This window comes from Theropithecus gelada, chromosome 1, assembly GCF_003255815.1.
Source record: "Theropithecus gelada isolate Dixy chromosome 1, Tgel_1.0, whole genome shotgun sequence".
In the NCBI taxonomy this organism is placed as follows: Eukaryota; Metazoa; Chordata; class Mammalia; order Primates; family Cercopithecidae; genus Theropithecus; species Theropithecus gelada.
The window spans coordinates 11556520-11583267 of record NC_037668.1 but is presented as its reverse complement, the minus strand read 5'-3'; the positions used below and the strand labels follow the sequence as shown (position 1 = coordinate 11583267).

Sequence of the window (26748 nt, the reverse complement as noted above, 5' to 3'; positions counted from 1 at the left end):
GCTGGATGCCTTTTTGCTTCTCTCTCCCCTGCTCAGGCCCATTTGTTAAGGCATGTAAACCCTTCCAGATGCCCCTCAGGGAATCTTCTGGGTTCTAGAGAGTCCCCCGCATGGGACTGAGCAAAAAGAGGTAAACCAAGTGAGCTGGGGCTCTCCCAAGAATCAGCACTCCCTGCTCCAGTGCTCTGCGGTACCACTGACAAGACCAGTTCAGGCTGTGTGATTCAGTGGAAAGATAAGGACTTTCAAGGCCGACTCCCTGGTAGAAGGCTTAGTCACTAATCAGTGTGACTGTGAACAAGTTTCCTCACTGATAAAATGAGAATAGTCACCCTCACCTCATAGGTTTGTGAAAGAAAATTAAATTTTGGGACCCCACACTTATCTAGCCAAAGGGAAAAGTCAAGCTGGGAACTGGGTCATGCAAACCTGCCCCTCCCTTTTGGTGCCTAAATAAGATGGCTACAAGATGAAAAGCCACATCCCCGCCCCCCTTCCCCATCCCATATTTTGCCCACAAGAAAATTTCTAGTTAGCTGTTAAAACTTCATCATGGCAATGCAAATTGGTAACTTATCTTTACAGGGCAGTCACCCGGGCTGCCAGACACAAATGCATATCTGGTTGTTCCCCTACCCAGTGTTTTCCATCTTACCTTATGTACAATGCAGATTCCCTGCATTTTCCCTCTGCCTTTTTTTTTTTTTTTTTTTTTTTTTTGAGACGGAGTCTCGCTCTGTCGCCCAGGCTGGAGTGCAGTGGTGCGATCTCGGCTCACTGCAAGCTCCGCCTCCCGGGTTCACGCCATTCTCCTGCCTCAGCCTCCCGAGCAGCTGGGATTACAGGCGCCCACCACACGCCCGGCTAGTGTTTTTTTTTTTTTTTTGGTATTTTTAGTAGAGACGGGGTTTCACCGTGTTAGCCAGGATGGTCTCGATCTCCTAACCTCGTGATCCGCCCGCCTCGGCCTCCCTCTGCCTCTTTTATGTCATCTTATATAAAAAATGCAGATTCACTGAGCCAGACAAGGGCATGATGGCTATTTTTCCCTACCCTCCCCTTACATAAAAACTGTGTGCTTCTCAATATCCCACTCTTTCCCCCTTTGAATTTGAAGCACTCAAAATCGTCTACAGAGAAAGGCATAGACCTGTCTCCTGGGTCTGTCCTTAACTTTGACAAATGAACCTGCTAAAATGATTCAGACTTGTCTCATCATATTCCTCAGTTGACATCTGGTAACCACGGAGGGATCCTGAGTGAAAGTGACTTGACCTGTGGAAATTTGCCTCTCGGTGCTTGGTACCTGCTTGGGCACTTTATATCCCAAACTGACAGGATGATTTGCCAAAGTCAGGGAACTCTTTCCTGCTGGGATCCCTTCCAATATTTTTCAGTTAGGGGGTCAGAGGTTTATTTGCTGTTAAAACAACTCCCCTTTTTTTGTGGTAGTTTTTCTACTTGCTTCCATCAAGGAAGGTGAGCTCATCTGCTTCTGCATCAGTGGAGTGTGGTCTCCAGCTTGGACTCCATCACTAGGTATGAAACTGGTTTGGGATTGTGTCTTATCAATTCTTTTAAATGACTAAAATTAACATTAACAACCAGCTGGTGTTAATTTCCTGCTCACACTTAGAGCGCTCAGTGTGATCACTGTTAGTTTTGCTTAACTGTTTTGTTGTGTGTGTGTGTGTGTGTGTATTTCAGTCCTTTCTCCTGTCGGATTTGACCAACTCTGAACCCTCTGGCTCATGAGTGTGGAATCTTCCACTCTGAAGAAATAGAGCACCTTGCTCCCCTCAGCCTTTTGAGGCATTCTCAGGTGACTGAGAATCATGTGAGGGTGCCTTGAAAGAAATGCTCCCTAAGATGTGCAGTGGCTCTAAATAGGTTTCCCCCTCAGAAGAACATACTTAGGGTCTAATCTCAGCTGGCAGGTGCATATAAGGAAGTGATCCCTCCTGCACCTTGAGCCCCTGACACATTGTGCCAGGTAGCCATGACACAGGTAGACCAAACTGGGTCAGGGGCTAATGGCTTTGAAAAGTTAGCTCTGCATGGAGCACATTTTGTGCCCGACACATGTCCCAGCTTGGTCAAATTTAAAGATGAACTCTAAATTATGGCGAACGAGGCCTCTAAGATCCCAGCAGCTGCGAAACATAAAGTTCCCCCTTTAGGAACTCTAGCTAGGTATATGCAAAATACTTATGGCAAATCATCACGCAAATATTTAACCGAGTGGACCACTGTAACTAAAGCAGATTCTAAGTTACAGTGGCCTAAATGGGAATCTTTTGAGATGCCCAAATCAGTGTACCTCTGAACCACTATGGAAACGCAGACACAAATAGCAAACGACCAGAATGGGAGAACTATTTTCAGTGGTATCTAGAAAGTAACAAAAGCGGGGAAGACCACCTCATCTCCCTACAGAAGGTGAACAAACAACTTGGGAATGCTAATAAAGAACTCTCTAATATTTTATCTCTCTTAAAGAAATCCTCGGGATCCACTAATTCCCCTTTGACACCTTCCCCACCTCCACCTACACTCCCACTCTACCCTGACCTCTCTGAGCTTCCCAGGCCAGATCTGTCCTTACCTTCCCCAGCATGTTTAACACTTGCTCAACAGAAGACAGAGTCAGGAATCTGACTCCATGGACCCCACCCGCTGATGATTCCCTGACATCCCTAATGGCAGAGTCTCATCTGGAAGATGTGGGAAAGCGGGACCCCGCAGGGACTTCTCTCATGATTTCCTCATTTTGGGAACAACCAGTAACAGGTAGGGGAACCCCAGCAATTGTCTACCAACCCTAGTCAAAGGCAGAATTATGAGGCATAAAGAATTTCCTGACCCCATAAAGATCCAACTGGGTTTGCCCGAGAAGTTGAGTTTATTATCAGAACCTATGACGAAGGTCATTCAGACCATTATCAGCTAGTCCACATGTCGGTCTCAGAAGCTAAAGCTAGGGAATGGCTGGAAAAAGCTCAATGGTCAGACCTTATAGCAGATTTGACCCCTGAAGGCCCAATAGAGCCACAATAATCAGGCTCCACAAATCCAGAAGACGGGCGTAAAGACGCATGGGAACAATCGACCACTCTGTTAAATATTAGTCCTTCAGTGTTCCAAAGGGTTGTGGATTGGAATAAAATCCAACGATGCTGCCAGAACCCAGATGAATCAGTTTTAGATTATTTCACATGTTCTGATAAAACTTTAAGACAATATTGCGTGATGTCAGCTGATTGTTTAAAAATACTAAAAATGATATATTACCAAATGAAAATTTCTTAAACAGACTGGATGATGATTTAGCCACCCTTGTAAAACACCACTTGACAAATTGGGCCACAGCCAGAACTAATGAACTAGTTAACTTATCTGACCAGTTATCTCGCATTATGATAAAGAAGGAAAAAGAAGATTGCCTGAGTTATGTATTTACAGCTAAAGCAATTAGCTTCCCAAACCTCTCAGTCCCAGAAAGACTTTAAGCTCCCTCAGTCTGAGAACTCTTTCCTCCAAGTTTGTTACTACTGTAAAAGATGGGGATGCCTCAAGAGGGATTGCCTTAGGCTGAAGCGAAAGAAAAGGCCAGAGAATGCAACTTAGGAAGACTAGGGATGCTCTGAGGAAATACAGGGGTTTCACCTCTTTAAATACTCTACCCTGACAAACAAACTGGGAGAGATTAATATAACAATAAACCATTTTATTTTATTTATTTATTTATTTTTTTTTTTTTGAGACGGAGTCTGGCTCTGTTGCCCAGGCTAGAGTGCAGTGGCCGGATCTCAGCTCACTGCAAGCTCCGCCTCCCGGGTTTATGTCATTCTCCTGCCTCAGCCTCCTGAGTAGCTGGGACTACAGGCGCCCCCCACGTCGCCCGGCTAGTTTTTTGTATTTTTTAGTAGAGACGGGGTTTCACCGTGTTAGCCAGGATGGTCTCCATCTCCTGACCGCGGGATCCGCCCATCTCGGCCTCCCAATAAAAATATATATATATATATATATATATATATATATATATATGAGCTTAAAACTGTTTTGACAAAGGCATGACTATTCCTTTGATAAATCCCAACTTATTTAGAAACCCCATTCCTTAAAGTAATAAAAGATTTAACATGGTGGGTGTGTCTAATAAAACAATCCCATGTTTTAAGTTCAGACCTACCCCTACCTTTTCGTCAGCTTCAGCTCCCCCGCCACAGGCTCTAAGCATGACACGCTCAATACGTCCCATATGTTTCTTATATGCCCTCGGGCCCCTGTCAATCATCTGGACCATGATCTCCTCAACATCCATAATGCTCATATCCTTTTTTTTTTTTTTAAATCAAAAGGTGAACTCTTTTTAGAATTGGAGCCAGGTGAGCAAAAATACCAAATTAAAAAATGTCCTGACAATGTACCACAATTTAGCATTAGTAATGTCAAAATGTCAGCTTGTGACTGGGAAAATAAAATGGAGGCAGGGGAAGAAATATTAAGGGAGAAGAGTAAACATCGGAATAAAGAGCAGGAAGCAATAAAACTCCTTTTAGCTTCCTCAATCTTCCTGCTAACACCAGAAGTGGAGTACTTGTTCAAGATGTCCCCTCCCACTTATGGCCTCAGTCAAATACAGGTATGGGAAAAATACCCTAAACCACTTTAATAAAGGTAGAGATAAACCCAAAGAAACCCCTATCCAACTTTAAACAATATCCTCCATGACAGGAAGCCATAGACGGAATTGCCCCTATCATACAAGATTATCTGGAAAGAAAAAAAAAAAACTCATTATTCCCTGCATAAGCCCCTGCAACAGCCATTGGATGCTTTCCTGTAAAACATCCAAGCGGGAGAGGATAAAGATTTGTGCGTGACTTGAGGGCAATTAACAATATTGTAATACCCAGGCACTCAGTAGTCCCCGAACCACATACCCTTCTATCAGCAGTAGCCACTACCAGCCAGTATTTCTCAGCTGTGGATTTCCGCCGTGCCTTTTTTTTTTTTTTTTTTTAGTATTCCTGCAGATCCAGACAGCCAGCATTTGTTTGCCTTTACTTGGAAAAAATGGCAATATATGTGGACTACAATGCCCCAAGCGTATACAGAAAGTCCCACTTACTTTTCCCAAATATTAAAAGCTGATTAAGAGGATTTAATTTTGCCCCAGGGCTCAACCTTCACCCAGTACATGGAGGACCTTCTCCTTTGTTCAGGCATACTATCTTCCTCCCAGGAAGATAGTCTGTATTTACTCAAACAGCCACCAAAGGACACAAAGTGTCCAAAGACAAATTTCAGCTATGCTTACCACACATTAAGTATTTGGGGCATATTATCTCAAAGGACTGAGTATTAACCCTGACAGAGTGAGAGGAATTTTAGCTTTTCCAATGCCCATCACTATGAAGCAACTTAGAGGATTTTTGGGCCTGCCAACCTGTTGTAGAAACTGGATGCCAAATTTCTCCCTTATGGCGTAACCTCTGTGTGCATACCTAAAAAATGAACAACCTGATCCCATCATGTGGACTTCAGAGGGACAATCAGCTGTACAACAAATAAAGGAAATTCTAACTAATGCCCCAGCATTAGGATACCCAAACTATTGCCTTTCTCCCTTTTCGTACACGAAACTGGAGGTACTGCATGCAGGATACTGATCCCAGAAACATGGTGATCATCAGAGACCTATAGGCTATTATAGCCAACAGCTGGACCCTGTGGCTTGAGGGCTGCCTCCTGTGTGAGATCAATAGCAGCCATGGCCCTTCTGTACAACTCTGTTGAAGAAATAATTATGGGTTCCCCCATTACCATTTTTGTGCCACATTCTCTTAAGACCCTTCTCAACTCTCATCATACTCAACATCTGTCAACTGGTTAGCCTCTTATGAAATTTTGCTTTTATCATTTCCCAATATTACTATTTCCCTCTGTAATAATCTGAATGCAACCACTCCCTTGACAGGCTCTTCCAATAAAACCCCTAATGACTATGTTCTGATGATTGACCAACTTCTCACCCCCAGAACAGACCTATAAGAGACCCCACTGGATAATACTGAGATAGAATCATATACAGATGGGTGTTATTTAAGAGGAGAGGAAGGAAATTTTAGAGGAGGATATGCTGTGGTTTCCGTAGCAGAGGTAATTGAAGCCAGTCTTCTTCCCCAAGCCAGATCAGCTCAAGTGGCCGAATTGATTTCCCTGATCCAAGTTTGTCAATTGGCAAAAGACAAGGCTGCAAACATTTACACTGACAGCCACTATGCTTTTGGGGTTGCTCATGACTTTGGGATGCTATGGAAAGAGAGAGGATATTGAACCTCCTCAGGAAAACCCATAAAATAATGGACACCAATTATGAGAGCTGTTAGAAGCTATTTTAAAACCCAAATGTTTGGCAATTATAAAAATCCCAGGTCACTCAAAATTAGACACCACAGAAAGTCAGGTAACCAATTGGCTGACACTATAGCTAAAAGAGCAGCATCCAAGCCACAAGCCCCAGTACAAGAAATGGCCATAAAACCCCAAAACACGTAGAAACATGTTGAAAGAAACCCAGAGCATAGCTCCTACAAGAGAGAAATCTACTTGGAAACAGGCAGGGGAATACTTGTCTCCCAAAACTGAAATATGATGTGGACCTAATAATAAATCCACTATTCTAATTGGATGTCAGGTGCCCCTTATGGAATATGTTCATAATCTAAGCCATTGGAATCCAGATAAAATAATATCCTAATGTAAACAATATTACTGGAAACCATCCTTCACAGTGGCACAAAAAGTTTACTCTTGTTATTTGTCCCAAATGTAACCCACGAAAGCCCCTCCATGGGGCCCAGGGTCATTTTTCCTTTCTCACTGGACCTCTTGACGTATGGCACCTTGATTTTATCCAGCTGCCATCATCTCAAGGTTACAGGTATGTTTTAGTAATAGTCTGCATGTTTTCCCATTGGGTTGAATCTTTTCCCTGCAGGCAAGCAACAGCCATGGCAGTTGGAAAAATCCTACTAGAAAAAAGTATCCCACTGTGGGGAGTCCCTGGTGAACTTCACAATGACAGGGGAACTCACTTTACTGGCCAGGTTATTCAAAGTATTTGTAAAATTTGGCCCATATTTCAACATTTCCATTGTGCCTACCATCCCCAATCCTCAGGCCTGGTGGAAAGGACCAATGGAATAATTAAAACCCAATCGGCTAAGTTCACAGAAGCATTTTTCCTCCCCTGGTCCAAAGCACTCCTGCTTACACTCTGATCAGCCCCTTTTGGAAAACATCAATTGTCCCCTTAAGAAATTATAGTGGGAAGGCCCATGTGTACGGGAACAAACATAACGAATCCAACTTTTCTCAAGGGAGATAGATTGCAATATTGTGAGGGACTTTTTTTTATCCACCTTAAAAAATGCCAAGATTTGGTAAGGAATTCCTTTCATAGTGTGTTCCCTGAAGATAAGATGCCTGGTCACAATCTGCAACTCAGAAATTTTGTCTATTGGAAAAGACATCTAATAAAGAATTCCTTTCAACCCTGATGGAAGGGCCCATACCAGGTACTATTGACTAATCCATGTGCCACAAAATTAGAGGGTATAGACTTTTGGATTCACATCACTCATTTTAAAAAGGCACAATCTCCTGAGCGGACTGTAACTTCCACCAAAGACCTTCACCTCCAGTTCACTAAACATTGACCTTCAACCCAAAATTAGAAGCAGATTACAGCTATTGTGGACTGCTTAAACCCAAGATACAGGACCAGGCCTGTATACAAAGAAATGTCTATGTTCATTGTACAATAACCATTACAATGATTGTCCTAGATATACTGGCAACTACTGTCTTATGCAGAACAGGGCACTTGCTTTTGTCTAATTTAACTAACATCTGTTAGTAACTAAAATGAATTTCACAACCTTGCTATTATTAATTATATATCCCTACGTCTTCTTGCTACTGATGCCCATGAAACAAACCTATTTCTACAATAGGCTCAGGATTATGCAGACAGATTACAGAAGGACACCTGCTGGATAAGTGGGCTCATGCCTCTCTCCAGTGGCTCTGGCCTGCCATGGTGAGTATCCCCCTTCCAAGGTCAGGACTAGATACAATACCAAAAATGTATTGCATCACAGAAACAATCTGGTATTCTTAGTGCTGCCATAACAAAATACAATATATATATAGTTGGCCCATTAAAAACACTCTTAAGAGCGAGGGACATAGGAAAAGTTTTTCAGTGGAAAAGACCAGCTCATTTGCTCTCACTTTAGCATCTCCCCAACTAAAAGAGAAGGTGGTAACCATGCCTCAAACAATGACCCATTTTCAGAATGGAATAATACAAATTTGGGATGGATTTATATGGCTCACCCATTCTTTGGCCAACTTAACAAAACAGTACGAGAGATATGGGGTGGATACCTGGAGAACATTGAGACCACATTATCATATTATAAGACGCTGACTGGCATGCCAACAATTGGGTGCAGCAACCAGATATTTATTGGCTAGCTCCAAATGGGACATATTGGCTATGTGGCACTAACTTATGGCCATAGTTACCTCCAAGGTGGTTGGGATGATGTTCCCGAGGTTATGCTTGGGCACAAGGACAAGTAATTCAGACCCTGCCAAAACCAACAAACCTTTTTCGTTTACACTCTCATTGGATGTGTTCAGTATTCCAATGGCATGATCATTTAGCTTCAATCTTTATACCACAGATAGGTATTGAAGATGTTATATGGCATAGAGAGGCCTTTATGAATTACACCCAAAAGGCCCTGAATGATAGCTGCATGTGTATCCCCTTGCTAAACAATGAGGTTATGCTTATGAGGAAAGCTGTGCTGCAAAATCATGACTTTAGATACTCATGACAGCACAAGAGGGGACCTGTGTCATCATAAAAACTAAATGTTGTGTGTATATTCCAGATGAATCAAAGAACATAATGCAACATATGACTGATATGAAAACCCAGGTAATCAACATGTCAGATCCAAAACCCTCACTAATCGATTGGTTGAGTGGTTGGCTTGGATCCTGCGGAACACGGTGGTAGAAACTATTGTTTATAATAGGAATAATAGTAATAATTTGTGTTCCATCCTGTTTTTGCTTACAATGTTGTTGTGGTATGTGCTTACATATAAGTCAACATGCAACTAAAAGGCCTAAAGAATTGCTCTAATTGAGGAGGCAGTAATATACTCCAACCCAGCTTCCAGGTTTGCTTTCCTTTTGTTGCTGTAAATCTGGCCTATGTCGCTATATATTTTCTTTTTTTCTCTCTCTCTCTCTTTCTGGTTTCCTCTCATGTTCCTTTCTTCCATTTTTTTTTTTTTTGGTATCTTCATGGGACAAGACTTCCCAGGAATAAGCCTTCCTAGCAAGGTGAGACATAACCTCCCAGGAACGAGCCTTCCTAGTGACGTGGGACCTGAACTTCTAGGAATAAACCATCCTAGCCATGAGAAACCAGCAAAAAAAAGAAAAAAGAAAAAGAAAAAGAAAAAGAAAAAGCAACCAGAGGCCAGGAACGCATATTTCTTTCAAATGCAATACTTTGAAAGAGTTTAGAGAAAAAAAGGGGGAAAATGTGAAAAAAAAATTAAATTATGGGACCCCAAACTCATTTAGCCAAAGGGAAAAATCAAGCTGGGAACTGGGTAATGCAAACCTGCCTACCCCTTTTGGTGCCTAAATAAGATGGCTACAAGATAAAAAGCTACACGCTTCACCCATATTTTGCCCACAAGGAATTTCCTAGTGAGCTGTTAAAACTTCACCACAGCAATGCAAATTGATAGCTTATCACTACAGGTGCAGTCACCCCAGACATGAATGCCTATCTGATTGTTCCCCTACCCCATCTTGTCTGTGTTATTTTATGTACAATGCAGATTCCCTGCATTTTCCCTCTGCCCCTACTGTTTATGTCATCTTATGTAAACAATGCAGATTCACTGAGCCGAAGGCATGAATGCCTATTTTTTTCCTACTATCCCCTTACATAAAAACTGTGTGCTTCTCAATATCCCTCTCTTTTCCCCCTTTGAATTGGAGCCCTCCAAATTCATCTTTGGAGAAAGGAATAGGCCTGTCTCCTGGGCACATCTTCAAATAAATCTCCTAAAATGATTGAGACTTGTCATTTTCCTCAATTGACAGGTTTCTGATGAGTATTAAATGAGATAATATAAGTCATATGTAGGTCATTTCATACATGCCTAAAACATAGTAGAGCTTATTCAGTATTCATCTGCCCTTTCTGTACCTCCCACTACTCTGCCCACTCCGCAACCCCGGTTTCATGCTACTCTTCTAAGTTGGAGACGGTGATAGTTGCAAATGAAAGGAAAAGGATGAAAGTATGTATTAACAGAAACCATGCCTCTCTCCAGGTTAAGCATTAAAACATTTATTGCTCTTTACATTGAACTGTGTGAAGTAATAGGAGATGAAAGAGAAAAGAAATGCTTTCTCATTTAAGAGGGGAAATGGAGCTCTATTAGCTCCATTAGTCAAAAGAGAACCTCAAGTTAAAAGTGACCACAGTCATTCAGAATCAGCCACTGAGATTGGGTAACAGCAAATCATATTGTCTGTCCTCTGGCGTATGATTAGGACAGAAAGCTTCTGGTTGGGCCAGTGACTGTGCAGATTTTGATGACATGAAGAAGACAATAAGTTGGGCATTGTGTGAAAGGGAGGCAGCAGGACCTGGGCTTGTGCCCTTGTCACCTTCTGTATGAAGCCAGGAGGGTGGAGCTTGATGACATCTCCTATCAACACCCACATGCACATCGCTGTCATCCTTAAATCACTGAGTCTTGGACTTCAGGGTCTCCTTGTGCTGGTCCACAAGGGAACCAACCCACTCCACGGTTTTCTGCTTGGCTTCCTCCCAGCTGTAGAGCGGCTTATATGCCAGATCTCGCTGAGCCTTCTTGTAAGAGAAGGTGAACACGCTATTTGACAATGTCACTGTGTGGCGGTTGAAGGGCGGTTGATAGGAGTAAACTGGGCTGAGAAGGAAGCTCACTATTTCCAGCAGGAAGCCGATCCAGTACATCAGGGATAAAGGAAGGCTCCATCTGGAATCAAGGCAGAGGCCGAACTCTTTGCTCAGGATGTAATTAAGGTTATCATAGCTTTGGTGAGGTGTGTCATCTGAGATGTAATAGAACTGTCCTCGGACACTTGGGGCCTTCTTGGGGTCCCGCAGGGCCCTCAAGGCCAGAATGTGAGCCCAGGCCACGTTGCCAACATAGACTGGGTTGACAGTGGAGAACTTGCCAACACTTGACAGGATCCCATTGTTGTTCAGGGCCTCATTTATACTGGCAGAAAGGAATGGGCCTCCTTCCCCATAGATATACATGGGTCTTAAGGCACAAGTGTACAAGGTGCCACCATTTTTCAGAGTCCACCCATTGGCTGCCAGCACAGCCTTCTCAGCAAGCTTTTTGCTGTATGGGTATGGAGCAGGCCATGTGTTCTCCAGAGGCTCTTCTTCATGGCCATTCTGGATGATTTCCTTGTAGGAGTTGGGCCCGGCTACCTCTAGGGTACTGGTGTAGATGAAGACTGGCACACTGGCTTGGACACAGGCCTCCAACAGGAGCTGGGTACCTGCCCAGGAAGAGCATGATGTCAGTGTCAGGAAATATCCCAAAGAAGCTGCAACCACGTGCACAGATCCATGTGCCCCACTCCCCACTCCCAAGTGCAGTGGTTATAACAGACTCAGGGTGCATTCTTCTGTGGCTCTGACTGAGATTGGGTCATGATACAGCCATAGGAAAAACACAAAAATAAAAAGAAACTGACATTTGGGTTCTAGAAAGCAAGAATTTCTAAACTTTTGGGTTTCATAGACCTGTTTGTGTGGTGTGTGTGTGTGTATATATATATACACGCATATATATATATACTTTAATTTTGGGAAAGGACCTAGGGTAATCACTTTATATTTTGCCAAGTAAGAATATTGAAAAAGTATGATTTGTCATCAATACAATTAAAGACAGATCATTTAAAGTCTAAAAATCAGGAGACTATACTCTGAGAATATGAACAGTCCCAGTCAGTCCTTAGGCAAGAAAGGACAGTGAAAGAATTTGCATTACACACACAAACTCACAGCTGAATATAGGCAATATACATTCTTAGATATACATAGAATTGATGGTATTTTTCTCATTTTGCAATGGATTAATAAAACTTTGTTACAAAGACCATCTCTGGAGTCATTGAGCAAAGAGTGGGTTGTGGGGAGATGCTGGAAACCCACACTCTTTTTCCTGATTGTGCGTTCCCTGGGAAAGCAGCTTCCAATTCTGGCGATGACTCTGTTTACCCAGTTATGTAAAGTGGGGGTGATAAACCTTCCTTTAAACCCTGCCCTGGCGTTTGCTGTGGAGCCTGGTGGAGAACTGGGGAGAGGAGTGTGCCCTCTTCTGGTAACACCTGCACTGGGAGGACCTGTCAGCATGCCCTGAGCTGTGTGGAAGCAAAGCTCATAGAGGTATCTGGAGTGCCTTCCCTTGAAGAAGGAAGGGATTTCCTAGGCAAATGATCGTTTTTTATTTACTTATTTTTGTATTCTTAGCCATTTTTAAAGTCTCTGTGCAATTTGATTTTCTGGAGAGACAGCCTCATGAAATGGCCATCATTGTGAAGCATTTTCTAAGCCTGGGAGTGATAATGGTTTTAAGAAACAGATGCCTCTAACACTCCCCCTGTCATTTCTTATCCCCTGTTTTTGGGAGCTGTGGAAAGTCAACATTAAAACAAAAAACTCTTTACTCTTAGCACACTCCTTGAACTGTAGTGGTACTTAGGGGTATGGCTATGTAGAAACTGGTAAGGGTTTTTTGTTTTTTTGTTTTTTTTTTTTTTAGGTAGTGCTGGATACTCAAAAGCAATTAGTTGCTTTATAAGAATTTGAGTAGACTGAATGTGGAGGGCCAGGCCAGTGGTGGGGTGCTGTGGTTTGAAGAGAACTGGGCTCTGGGAGTCAGAGGGTGAGACTGCATGGCAAGATTCCTTAAAAAAATGTGGATCAAATGAGGGTGCACTTTGGGCACCTGGCTGGAAATGGCTCTGTAATAGTAGGCCATGTGGTGAGCTGAAGAGATTGTATTCTTGATACTGGGAAACTCTTATTGTTAAGAAAATATTGTGGGAAGGCATGTGCTGGATAATTCAGTCCTGACAGACCTCTGTGAACCAGCTTCGCTAGTTCTCTCGAGAGGACTTCTTCTTTGAGGTGGGCAGGAGGGCTCTGAATGTTCTCATCAGCCTGCACACAAGGTTCAAAATGATGACTACGGTGGCACCTGGAAGGTCTGATTCTGGCCCAGGGAGCCAAGGAGTAGCTGGATATCATGAGTTTGAAGTTGGAGTTTAGTTGACTTTTGATTGGGGCCACAGTAGAAAGAGCTTCCACAGCCTTTGGAGTCACACAAGAGTGAGTTTAAAGTCTAATGCTCCTACTTACTTACTTAACTGTGGGGCCTTGGAAAAGTTACTTGCTGTCTCTCAGCCCTAGTTTTCTCATCTAAAAAACTGAGGATACCAGCCTTGAACTCCCCAGTCAGTAGTGATCAGCAAAGGCACTTGGCCCAGAGCTCAGCAGGTGTTCAGTGGAGTGACTTCTCTTCCCTTTCTTGTCCTTCTTTCTGAACCTCATTTAACCAACTTGCTTTATCTCCTCCCCAGGCTACCGTACCTTTCACATTGACGTTCATGATGGACTCTCTGTGAGTGACACCAAAGACATCAATGATACAGGCGGTGTGGATGACGACCGAGACGTCCTGGCAGGCTCTCCTCAGGAATGGCTCATCCAGAATGTCTCCTTCCAGTACAGTCAGCTTGGTCTTGTTCTGGAGCTCTGTGTGAACACAGGTCAGGTCATTGGAAAGCTTTCTGGATCTGGTTGGGAAGTTTTCTGATAAAGGTGATGTTACCTAGGTGTTCAAGGATGGTTAGAGCGGGGTGTTAGAGTGGATGGAGGGTGTACATTCCATAAAAGGAACAAGCAAACAAAAGCACAGAAATCAGCATGTGTAGCAGTTTACTGGGAAAGAGCAAACATCTGTTTCTACCCCATCTTATTCCAGAAAAGTAATGTGAGAAGTGAACTGTCACACGTCCCTGGAATATAAGCATTGCTAGAGTCATGGGAGACTCACCAAATTTTTTATGGAGAATAGAGTGATTGTGGAGAGTTGGGTATAAGAGGGAAAGTTTGAATTTAATTCTGTAGGTAATGACGAATCATGTATAGAATTATGATTTGGGGTCTCCAGCACCATGTCAAAGAAAAACCCTTATTTATGTTGGAATCAGTAGAGAAACAGGCTGGGCGCAGTGGCTCATGCCTGTAATTCCAGCTCTTTGGGACTCTGAGGTGGTGAATCACTTGATTTCTGGAGGTGGGGGTCAGGCTGCAAAACATGGCAAAACTCTGTCTTTACTAAAATTACAAAAATTAGCCCAGCATGATGGCACATGCCTATAGTCCCAGGTAATCACAAACCTGAAGCGGGAGGATGGATGGAGTCCGGGAGGCAGAGGTTGCAGTGAATTGAGATCATGCCACTGCACACCAGACTCGGTGGCACAGAAAGACCCTGTCTCAAAATATTAATAATAATAATAATACAAGAGAAACAGACGCAGAGTGGTGGCATAGGAAGTTTACCTTGACTTGAGGATATAAAATGGACTGGTATAGGGTATATGAGAAATTCAGGTGATCAAGAGATTAATCAGAATGTCTGTGCCAAAGTTTAGACGAGGGCTGGAGGCAGGGTCCAGCAGTGGAAGCAGAGGAGGGGAGAGATACACCAGGTTTGAATTTCAGACCTTACCTTGAAGGTCCTGGTACCTACTGGATCTGGGCTGAGAGGAAAAGGAGACAAAATCACCCCTATGGTTTCCTGCTTGGGCAATTGGGGGGAGAGTGGAGCCATTACTCAGGAATTGCAGATGGGCTTAAATGATGAATTTCATTGAGAAATTTTTATCAGTTATCATAAAAAGCAGATAGCAATGCGGAAAATGAGTTAGCCACTGATGAACTAACATCTCAGCTGTCTAGTGTCTAGCCAAGGGCAGCAGATATAACATCCATATCTTCAGGCTCCTCTGAAATCTCCAGGCAGTAACGCTGCCAGTAAAGTTGTCACCTGGAATTAGCCCCAAAATGAACACCATGCTACATGGAGCTCAGATAAACACTCTATACTCATTTGTGCTTTATAATCTGCATACGGCCCACAGCTTGCTTCTTTCCCTTTACAGCTATCTCGTGAGGTAGCTATTCTGAGTCCTACTTTATTGGTGAGGAAACTTAGGCTCAGAGAGGTTAAGGGACAGATCTAAAGTCAATTTTCTAGTGAAGGCTCAAATCTGCCCATCCCACCTGCCATTTTTAGACCCTGTACCCCAGGTGCAGGAATAGCTGTTTAGAATCAACTTTTCTGAGAGAGTAAGAATAAGCCAGTTTAACTGAAATTGCCAACAAAGGTCAAAGAACAGTGAGAACAAAATTCGGAATGAAAAATTATAGGCTGGAGAAATTCCTTCCTGGGGTACAGGCAGGACCATTTGCTCTCCTGATGCTTCTGCCTTGTTTTGTCTACTCCCAGCCCCTTCCCACTGTCAGGCAACTCCAAGAAGGCCCTGCAATGGTGGAGTCAGGGAAGAGGCTGCTGGGAAGGAGGTGGATGTGAGCCCAAGAGTGGAATTTTCTCTGGTTGTATTTCCACCTCTACCTTTTCTACTCCCTTTCTCTGCTTCTCCTTTACTGCCAAATTTAGACAGACTGGCTCAAAGGAATTACCATCTCAAAGCGGAAGAAGTCCAAAGCTGATAGAAAATGACTCTTCCCCAGTGAGTCCCCAGGGATCTAGAGAGACCAGACCAGAAAAGGGAACTTCTTTGATGGAGCCGTAGCTCCCTCCTTCTCCAAGGCACTGTGGACTTGGCAAGTGTTTCATGTAGACTAAATGCGGTTGCTTTTGTGGTGTGTGTTGGGCTGGAGGGAGGCTCAGAGAAGCTGCTAGACAAACTACTGCTTAAGGGCACCGACGCTGCACTAGACTGCCTGGGTTCAAATCCAGCTTCGCCATAATCTAACTGTAGGACCTTGGACAAGTTGGTTAATCTCTCTGTGCCTGTCTCCTCACCTATAAAAAAAAGGAGGATAATAATATTACCGATCTCATAGGGTTGTTATGAGGAGTAATGAGTCTGCACATACAAAACGTTTAGCACAGTGCCTGGGCACAGAAAGAACACTGAAAGGATTCTCTGTTTTTATCTTCATACAGACCTCTGCCCATCCATTATATCCCCTGCATTTTCACCATAGGAAAACTGTTCCTCTAGGCTGAGCATTGCTTTTTCCTGGTATCAGATGTTAGATTGCAAATATTGCTGAGATATAAGGAGTACAAACATTTAATATTTGTCATTTGTTAATATTTGTTTTTCAAAGACACCATTAGAACAGAGAGTGGTGGAAATTGGACATTTGAAGAGGTCAGAGAAGAGTGAAAGAAGAATAGAGTGTCAAGGGCAGCTTCTGTGTGAACAGGGAAGGACCTTCTAGGCAGCTAGAACCTGCATGAAGACACATAGTTCACCCAGTCCCCTGGATAGATGGTTAGAGTGGGGGTGTTAGAGTGGAGGGTGTACATTCCATAAAAGGAACAAGTAAACAAAAGCACAGAAATCAGAATGTGTAGCAGTTTATTGGGAAAGAGCAAACATCTGGAAGGAGGACAGGGAATTGGTTTGGGGCACACAGAGAGGCAAAGGGAGAGACTGAAAACCTACTTTGCCAAGGATTAGCCCCAGGGTCAAGTGATGAAGCCTCTGGAATGAAGCTCTGGTCTGAGCTCTGCTACACATTAATCAGCTGTTTTTGGCAAGTTACTTTATGTTTCCAGAACTTGATGGGTTCATTGTCCAGTTGGAGGTGACCCCTTTTCTACCTTCCTCACAGGATTATTTGCACAAAGAGTTACTACAGCAAAATCTGCAGTCAATTTCTTTGGGGGTATTGAGCAACAGAGACAAATGGTTTTAAAAAAAAAAGCTATATATGAGAAATATAAATGAGGCATGCTGGCCTCATACTGCCTCTTACTCTGTCTCTGCTCTGTGTTGTGCACCTGTGCACGCTCTCTTTCTCTCTTTCTCTCTCTCACTGATGATCTCTCTCACTCTCGCTCTCTCTCTCTTGCTGATGCTCTCTCTCTCTCACACTACCTTTCTCATTCATTCTCTTTCTCATTCTCTGTCTCTGATTTGCTTTCCCCCTCATTTTCTTTCTCTCTTTGACACACACATCCACTTACACACACATCCACTTACACACACATCTGTACCTTCACTTCCTTTTGTTTAGCCTTCACTAAAGATGCTAAAGAAGTTATAAAATGAAACAAAGCCTGGGGCAGTCTAGAGAGGCAGGGACCCACTGGTGAGGTCTCCAGGTAAATGGTGCCCTTTGTGAATGTTGCACAGCAATTGCCAAGACAAAAAGCTTCAGAATATAAGAGTTGTAGACAAGAAAGAGAACTCATGTGTGGTTTTCGAGAAGAGAAGAAAAGGGGCCTTGAGGCTGACATGGCTGCCCTTCAAGTTCTGGGTCAGGGCCAGAATCCAGTCTCTGGACACCCTATCCAGCATCTTTCACACTATACCATTTTATACTGTTTCCTTTCTGATGACTTTAGATGTGCGATTGGCTTTCATTAGGCTACAACTTTCCTTAACTTGTTAGACAAGGTCAACCTCCCCACACCCGTGCGGAGTTTAAGATGGAGCCACAGACCCATGACTCAAGGTTACTTACTGGAAAATTCCTCCCTCAGTTCTGGTCTGAAGGCCTTGTCCAAGACCCTGATCTCCTTCAGCTCCTTCTCCTCCACCAAGAGGCGGATGATCCTCTGACCCAGAAACCCTCCTGCTCCTGTCACAAGGCAGCTCCAGCCCGTCATGGCCAATCCAACGTAGCAGGAATCACTCGCCAGGAAACAGAAGATGCTGGGGAGCAGATCTGATTCTAGGGTGACCCAGAAGAGGACTAAAAACAGAGGTAAAATGGTTATACACTCACACAGATGCCTTATTTTCCTCCACCCCATTTTTTACAAAAATTCCATGACCCCACTACTGCCAGGAGTAGTTGAAAGAAAAGGAAAAAGCTCTAACCGTAAGTTAGATTGTTAAAAACTGGACAGAGGAGTCGGAGTCCTCATTGCCTCATCCCTGGAGGAAGGACTGGAGCTTTATGCTCTGTGGCTTCTGGCTCAGCCCTTGTCACCTTGAACTCCTGCCACATACTCATTGCTCCCTCCTCCTCCAGGATCCCTTTTCTCAGAATAATAGTGACCTTTAGGTTATATCTCTAATTCTTCCCAGGAACAGGAAGAGAAATCCAATCTCAAGGCCGCAGTGTGATAAAGAGTCTTGGGTTTAGCCTTAACAGAACACTGGTCAGTTGATACCAGCTGTCTGGGATCCGCAATCTGTGAACTTAAACCAAACTGGGAGATGTCTCCAAGGGCAATGTAATTGTCCTTGTGCAGTAATTCCACCTGGAGGGACATCTACGTTAGCCCATTATCGCCTCTCTCAGAATGTCATTTGAAATGTTGCTGCTGTCTTGCAAAGTTTAGAAATTTACAATGGTGACAGCTCCAATCACTAAGTTTTATGTGAGGTGACTTTCTTTTCCACCAAATATATCCAAACCTCAATTGCAATTTTTCTCTGGAGAGCTCTGAGTTCCTAATGGAAGAACCTCATTGAAGGAAAGGTATCTAGTGATAACGAATTAATTATATGGCATGCCCAATGACTCTAATCATAGATATTTGCACTTATCTTATAATTTTGGCTGCAAAAACATTCTTAGCAAATTGTTGAACTGAAGATGCTGTGAATGCTTCTGAAACCTATGCCCCAGTCTGCCCAAACACCACTGCCATAAACCCCTCAAGACACCTTTCTCTACTTAAAAAAATAGAGATGTAGTTTACATGCATTACAAGGCCCAGATCTTAAGTGTTCAGTGTACACACTTAAGTGTTCAGTGTCAATGAATCTTGACAGTTATATATGTCCATGTAAGTACGACCAAAAAGAAGATATAAGCCATTTCCTTCACTCCAGAAAGCTTTTTTCTGTCTGTTCTTAGTCAATTCCCTGCCCTCCCCCCAATTTACCTGGTGGGCAATTACTTTCTGATTTTTATTCCCACAGAGTTCCCATTTTATTCCTATATTTTCCTAATTTTTATTCTAAGATCTCTGTGGTTCTGGATATATATTTAAATATAAAATCATTCTGAACTGAATTTTTGTGCATGGAGCACAGAAAAATTGACCACTGATTGTCTCTATTGTTTGTTCATTTTTCTATTTCATGTTTTCACTATTTTTATTATTGGCTTATATTTATTAACTTTGGGTTTATTTTACTCTTCTTTTTCAGGGTTCTTATGATAAAAGCATAGATAATTGACTTTACACCTTTGCTCATTTCCACTATAGGCATTTAAAGTTGTAAAATTCTCTCTAAACACTATGTTAGCTGTATCCAACATTTTGATTACTCAGTCACTGATGTTTTGGATTTTTTTTCTTGTGATGTCTTCTTTGACCCAAGTGTTACTGAGAAGCATGTTGCATGTTTTCTAAAATTGATTTTCTAGATATCTCATTGTTATGGATTTCTAATTAAATACTATTGTGGCTGGAGCATATACTCTATGATTTTGATTCTTAGATATATACTGATATTTGTTTTATGGTCCAGCATATGGTCTATGTTGGTGAAAATGCCATAAGCACTTGAAAAGAATGCTTTCTGAAGTTGTTGGAAGTAATACTCTACAAACGATTTAGCTTGACACCACACTCTGTGTCTTGTCTTTCTCCCGTGTTGTAGACATTCACCTTCTACTTGGAACCTGGCTACCAATGCTTCAAACATACTTGCCTAGGAAAGGTTGGCCCTGTGATGCAAGATGTAGCAGCTTGTCCTCTGAAGCTCTCAGAAATAGACACAGGCCCTGGGTCTTGCTGAGACTTGTGGAGTGCTATCTGAAACCATCCAGGTGCATCACACACCTTGCCTGCTGTATCAGAAGCTGAAGTGCACCTTACAGACCCCCATCACCTTCAGGGTGGGAACGAATGTTCCTTCAGCTGTTGAGAGTTCTGGAGGCTCTTAGATTTCAGCCAGTGTCTCTTGGAGTCTCTGAGTAAAAGCAATAACTGTAAGCTTTCTTTAAACCCATAAATATTTTGCTTTCTTTCGGAAAGTGAGCCGTAAGACAAAGAGCAAGGCTGATGGGGGCCACTCTACCAACTTTCTGTTTATAAACAGCTTTACTCTGGTATAATTGACATATTATAACATTCTGCTGTTTTAAGTGTACAGTTCAATTGTTTTCAGGAAAATTTTAGACTTGTGTGACCATTACCATGATCCTGTTTTGGAACATTTCTATCTTTCCTAAGAAATCCATCATGCTCATCAGTCGCCACCCCTTATTCCCAACCCCCCAGCTCTAGGCAGCCCCTATGACTTCCTGACTCCACAGATTTGATTTTCTGGACACCATATAACTGGAATCATGCAATATGTGGTCTTTTGCATCTGCCTTCTTTCACTTAGCTTAGCATACTCATGTGGGTCCTTTATGTTGTAGCGCATATCAATATTTCATTCCTTTTAGGTGGCAAATTCTATTAAATTGTATGGATGGCTGCCATCAGTTAATTGACTGATAGATATTTATGTGTTTCCACCTTTTTTTTTTTTTTTTTTGAGACGGAGTGTCGCTTTGTCACCAGGCTGGAGTGCAGTAGCACAATCTTGGCTCACTGCAACTTCGGCCTCCTGGGTTCAAGCGATTCTCCTGCCTCAGCCTGCTGAGTAGCTGGGACTACAGGTGCATGCCACATGCCCAGCTAATTTTTGTATTTTTAGGAGAGACAGGGTCTCACCATGTCCGCCAGGATGGTCTCAATCTCTTGACCTCATGAACCGCCCGCCTCGGCCTCCCAAAGTGCATTATGGATAAAGCTGCTATAAATATTCACAGTCATGCATTGTGTAGAAATATATTTTTATTTCTTTGGGGTATTCAGGAGTAAAACTGCTGGGTCATATGGTAAGTGCATCTTTAATGTTTTAAGGAACTGCCAAAATGTTTTCCAACACGGTGGCCTGTCCCATCAACAATGCATGAATATTTTAATTTTCCCACATCGTTGTGCTTTCACTTCCTCTAATTGTTATTGTCTTTTTAATTATTATTATTATAGCATTCTAGTGGATAAGAAGTGGTGTCATATTGTTGTTTTAATTTGCATTTCCCTGCTGTCTGATGATGCTGACCATTTTTTCATGTACTTTATTGGCCATTCCTACACCTTTTTGGTGAAATGGTTATTCAAATATCTTGCTCATTTTAAAATTGGGTTATTTATCTTTTTGTTGTTTAGCTGTGAGTACATTTTACATTCTGGATATAAGTCCTTTATCAAATATATGATTTAAATTTTTTTCCTTCAGTCAAAAGTGGCTTATCTTTTCACTTTCTTATTGATATCTTTTAACATGAAAACATTTTTAGTTTTGATCATGTCTCATTTTTCAACTTTTTTCCTTCTACCAGGAAAATTTGGGCTTTTGCCTAATCCAATGTCATCAATATATTAATTTCTGTTTTCTTCAAGAAGTGTATAGTTTAGCCCTTACATTTAGGCCTATAATCCATGTTGAGGGAATTTTTGCTTATGTGTGAGTTAATGGCCTAAATTCGTATGACCAATTGATTTTGACAAAAGTAAATTCAATGGAAAAAAAAGACAGTCTTTTATACATGCGATCCTGAGACAACGAAATTGTCTGCATGCTCAGAGAAGGTCAGCATGCTATGTAAAGTGATGCTCATCTGAGTTACCACCTACTGGCATCAGAATTTGTAAAGAATTTCTCAATATGATAATCATGGGTTAAATAATATTCTGTATTAGGGAAACTCACAAAGATTACTGATTAGCAAAAGAAGAGGCGGCATGATTTCCCCATCCTCTTATCTTATGCTGATGCATAAATTGTTAGGAAATTGCTGGGCCAACAATGTGAGTCTTCATTCAGTGTAGGAACACTAGTCTCCCTTATTATAACTTTTTATGATGTAAGAACAAGGACACAGTTTTATCAAGGGAGGAACACAGGCTGTTGGCGTGAAACAGTCTGGATTTATGTGCCAGCTATTCACAAGATTGTCTGGGAAAATCAACTGCCGAGCACCTAGAGTCCTTGGGACTCATGCAAAGAGTTTCCCTTTTCTTAGGGGAGAAAGCCACCCATTCTACAGGGAGCTATATTAGGCACAGTCCCTCATGCTGGGAAAAGGAAAATCCCTCCTCTTGGCCAGCTTATTAAAATTCTGTGTTACTTTAGGATAATTACACCCCTTGTGCTAGTCCTAGAGAGGTCAATTTGTACGTGAGAAGCATAGAATAATTTTTAAAGGCACAGAACTAGATGAAATAAGCTAGGGTAATAATATTCATGGATAAAAGGAAAAGTTTCTGGACTGAATCCTGGAATAGACATATCAACATTTAGAGGTTGAAAAGAGGAGGAGGGGCCAGCAAAAAACACTGAGTAGAAGTGGGTGGCAGGAGGAAAATTAGGAGGGGATGGCATTGTAAAAGTCAACTGGAGAAAGTGTTTCAAGAGGAGCGTGGTCCACTATGATGGATGCTGCTGATGCATCAAATACAATAGGAAGAGAATTGACCATTGGTTTTGGCAACGTGCTAAGCAATTTGGTAAGAGCAATTTCCTCGAATATTTGGGTTGAAAGTTCAACTGGAAAGTACAACACACAATTCATCTGTGCATTGAGGAGCAGAAGGGAAAAGTGAAGAGAGTGACCATTAAAAAAAGTACCTATTCATCAAGAAGTTGTGCCATGATGATCTCAGTAGAAAGGTGCTACGGCCAGTGGAGTTGAGAGTTCATTTTTGTTGTGTTGTCTTAAAACTGGACTACTCCTTTATTGATCCTTAGTACCGTGTACAGAGTAGATGCTCAAACATTGTTGAGTGTTTGACTAAATAAAATGTCTATGTCTCATACATCTTCTTATTACTATGAGAATTTTCACAACATCTGACATGTAATAGGAACTTAATAAATGTTTATTTAATAAATGAATGGAAAGATTAATGAACAATCAAGGACTCTAGAATGTCTTAGTGCTTTTGAAACATAGTGCTTATGAACTAATACATAAAAGGAAATAGAAGAGAACAGTGACCACAAAAATGAAAATACTGGAAAGTTTATCATACTAATGACAGACTGGGACCATTGCCCAGGCCAAAGCTGTTTGCCAAGGAGAAGCAATTTTCTTCCCATTCAGAGGATGGATATGAATACATTCCTATATATTTGAAGTGTATTGGAAGAGCCAGTTGTCAGAAGTAAGGAAGAATGGGCCATTCCCCGCACCATACAGGTAGAGCTGGGGCCAGAGCTTTTGGTTTATATGAGTTCAACTTTGCTGTCTTTCCCAGAAGGCCTTCGAAATCAGGAAGGAGAAGGGTTTAGTAAAATCTCATTTCCATTTGCTACTTACTATGCTGTCTGCCAATTATCTTGGTGGGGGAGGTCACATAGATGGCATTCAACCAGGTGCTCCAGAGGCTGACAATAATGGTATGATAGCCAGCCTCCAAGGTGGCACCATTGATCTCTACCTCCTGGTATTCATACCCTTGATTTGTTCTTTTTGCTTAGTCTTACTTTGGCTATGCAGGCTCTTGTTTGATTTCATATGAATTTTAGGATTGTTTTCTCTAGTTCTGTGAACAATAATGGTGGTATCTTAATGAGAATTGCATTGAATTTGTAGATTGCTTTTGGCAGTTTACAATTTTTTCACAATGTTGATTCTACCCATTCATGAGCATGAGATGTGTTTCCATTTGTTTGTATTGTCTATGATTTCTTTCAGCAGTGTTTCATAGTTTTCCTTGTAGAGGTCTTCTGCCTACTTGGTTAGGTATATTCCTAAGTATTTTATTATTATTATTATTATTATTATTTTGCAGCTATTGTAAAAGGGGTTGAGTTCTTGATTTGATTCTCAGTTTGGTAGCTGTTAATATATAGCCGAGCTACTGATTTGTGTACATTAATTTTGTATCCTGAAATTTTGCTGAATTCAGCAAATGATAAAAGGACAAGGCCTTTTATAATTTTCTTAAATTTATTTGAGATTTGTCAGTTCTAGGAGCTTTCTGGAGGAGTCTTTAGGGTTTTGTAGATATACAATCATATTGTCAGCAAACAGCAACAGTTTGACTTCCTCATTACCAATTTGAATGCCCTTTATTTCTTTCTTTTGTCTGATTGCTCTTTCTGGGACTTCCAGTACTATGTTGAATAGAAGTGGTGAGAGTGGGCATTCTTGTCCCAGCTCTCAGAGGGAATGCTTTCAACTTTTCCCCATTCAGTATTTTGTTGGCTGTGAATCTGTCATAGATGGCTTTTATTACAGTGAGGTATGTTTCTTGTATGCCAATTTTGCTGAGGGTTTTAGTCATAAAGGGGTGTTGAAGTTTGTCAAATGCTTTTTTTGCATTTGTTGAAATGATCATGTGATTTTTTTGTTTTTAATTCTGTTTATCTGGTGTATCACATTTATTGACTTGCGTATGTTAAACCTTCCCTGCATCCATGGTATGAAATGCACTTGACCGTGGCAGATTATCTTTTTGATATGCTCTTAGATTCAGTTAGCTAATATGTTGTGAAGGATATTTGCTTCTATGTTCATCAGGGATATTGCTCTGTAGTTTTCTCTTTTTTGTCATATTCTTTCCTGGTTTTGGCATTAGCGTGATACTAGCTTCATAGAATCGTTTAGGGAGGATTAGCTCTTTCTCGATCTTGCGGAACAGTGTCAATAGGATTGGTATCAATTCTTCTTTGAATGTCTGGTAGAATTCCATTGTGAATCCGTCTGGTCCTGGACTTTTTTTTTGGTTGTTGATAATATTTTTTTTAGTCTGTCGCCCAGGCTGGAGTGCAGTGGCCTGATCTCAGTTCACTGCAAGTTCTGTCTCCTGGGTTTACGCCGTTCTCCTGCCTCAGCCTCCCGAGTAGCCACAACTACAGGCACCTGCCACCTTGCCTGGCTAGTTTTTTTTGTATTTTTTAGTAGAGACAGGGTTTCACCATGTTAGCCAGGATGGTCTCGATCTCCTGACCTCATGATCCACCTCTCTCGGTTACCTTTTCATTCTCACTGCTTATTATTGGTCTGTTCAGGGTTTCGAATTCTTCCTGATTTAAGCTAGAATGGTTGTATTTTTCCAGGAATTTATCCATCTCCTCTAGCTTTTTTTAGTTTATGCACATGAAAGTGTTCGTAGTAGCCTTGAATAATCTTTTGTATTTCTGTGGTGTTGGTTGTAATATCTCCCATTTTGTTTCTAATTGAAATTATTTGGCTCTCTTCTTTTCCTGGTTAATGTTGCTAATGGTCTATCAATTTTATTTATCTTTTTAAATATCCACCTTTTTGTTTTATTTATCATTTCTATTTTTTGTTTCAATTTCATTTAGTTCTACTCTGATCTTGTTTTTTTTCTTTCTTCTGCTGGGTTTGGGTTTGGTTTGTTCTTGTTTCTCTGGTTCCTTAGGTATGACCTTAGATTTTATCTATTTGTGCTCTTTCAGATCTTTGATGTAGGCATTTAAGGCTGTGAACTTTCTTTTTTAGCACTGCCTTTGCTGTATCCCCAGAAGTTTTGATATGTTATGCCACTATTATCATTCAGTTTGAAGAATTTTTTATTTTTTTCTTGATTTCATTGTTGCCCTAGTGATCACTCAGGAGCAGGTTATTTAATTTTCATGTAGTTGCTTGGTTTTGAAGGTTCCTTTTGAAGTTTATTTCCAATTTTAGTCCACTGTGGTCTGAGAGTGTACTTGATATAATCTGAATTTTCTTAAATTTATTGAGATCTGTTTTGTGGCCTATCATATGGTCTGTCTTGGAGAAAGTTCCATGCACTGATGAATAGAATGTATAGTCTGAAGTTGTTGGGTAGAATGCTCTGTAAATATATGTTAAGTCCATTTGTTCCAGGGTATAGTTAAATCTATTGTTTCTTTGTTGACTTTTGTTTTGATGACCTGTTTAGTTCTGTCAGTGGAGTATTGAAGTCCCCTACTATTATTGTGTTACTGTCTATCTCACTTCTTAGGTCTAGTAGTAATTGTTTTATAAATTTGGGAGCTCCAGCGTTAGGTGCATGTACATTTTAGATTGTGGTGTTTATCTGTTGGACAAGGCCTTTTATCATTATATGATGTCCCTCTTTGTCTTTTTTTAACTGCTGTTGCCTTAAAGTTTGTTTTGTCTGACATACAAATAGCTACTTTTGCTCACTTTTGGTGTCCATTTACATGGAATGTCTTTTTCCACCCCTTTATCCTGAGTTTATGTGAGTCCTTATGTGTTAGGTATTTGAAGGCAGCAGATACTTGGTTGGTGAATTGTTATCCATTCTGCAATTCTGTATCTTTTTTTTTTTTTTTTTTGAGACGGAGTCTCACTCTGTCGCCCGGACTGGAGTG

The 26748-nt window shown here is 41.6% G+C and overlaps 1 protein-coding gene across 3 annotated transcripts; it reads right to left on the bottom strand.

The window, feature by feature from the left end:
• Positions 1-10436: 10436 nt before the first annotated feature.
• Positions 10437-18831, bottom strand: HSD3B2 (hydroxy-delta-5-steroid dehydrogenase, 3 beta- and steroid delta-isomerase 2). 3 transcript variants are annotated; one of them, XM_025401472.1, is made up of 4 exons: positions 18392-18580; positions 17921-18151; positions 13778-13942; positions 10437-11676 (listed from the first exon to the last, which is right to left on the bottom strand). In XM_025401472.1, exons 2-4 carry the CDS (start codon positions 18063-18065, stop codon positions 10865-10867), a joined length of 1122 nt encoding a protein of 373 aa, XP_025257257.1. In that variant the 5' UTR covers positions 18066-18151; positions 18392-18580; the 3' UTR covers positions 10437-10864. The 3 variants fall into 3 exon arrangements, with proteins under 3 accessions (XP_025257257.1, XP_025257253.1, XP_025257264.1); XM_025401468.1 differs by lacking the exon at positions 18392-18580 and adding an exon at positions 18280-18362; XM_025401479.1 differs by having other exon boundaries at positions 10447-11676; positions 17921-18831.
• Positions 18832-26748: the final 7917 nt, after the last annotated feature.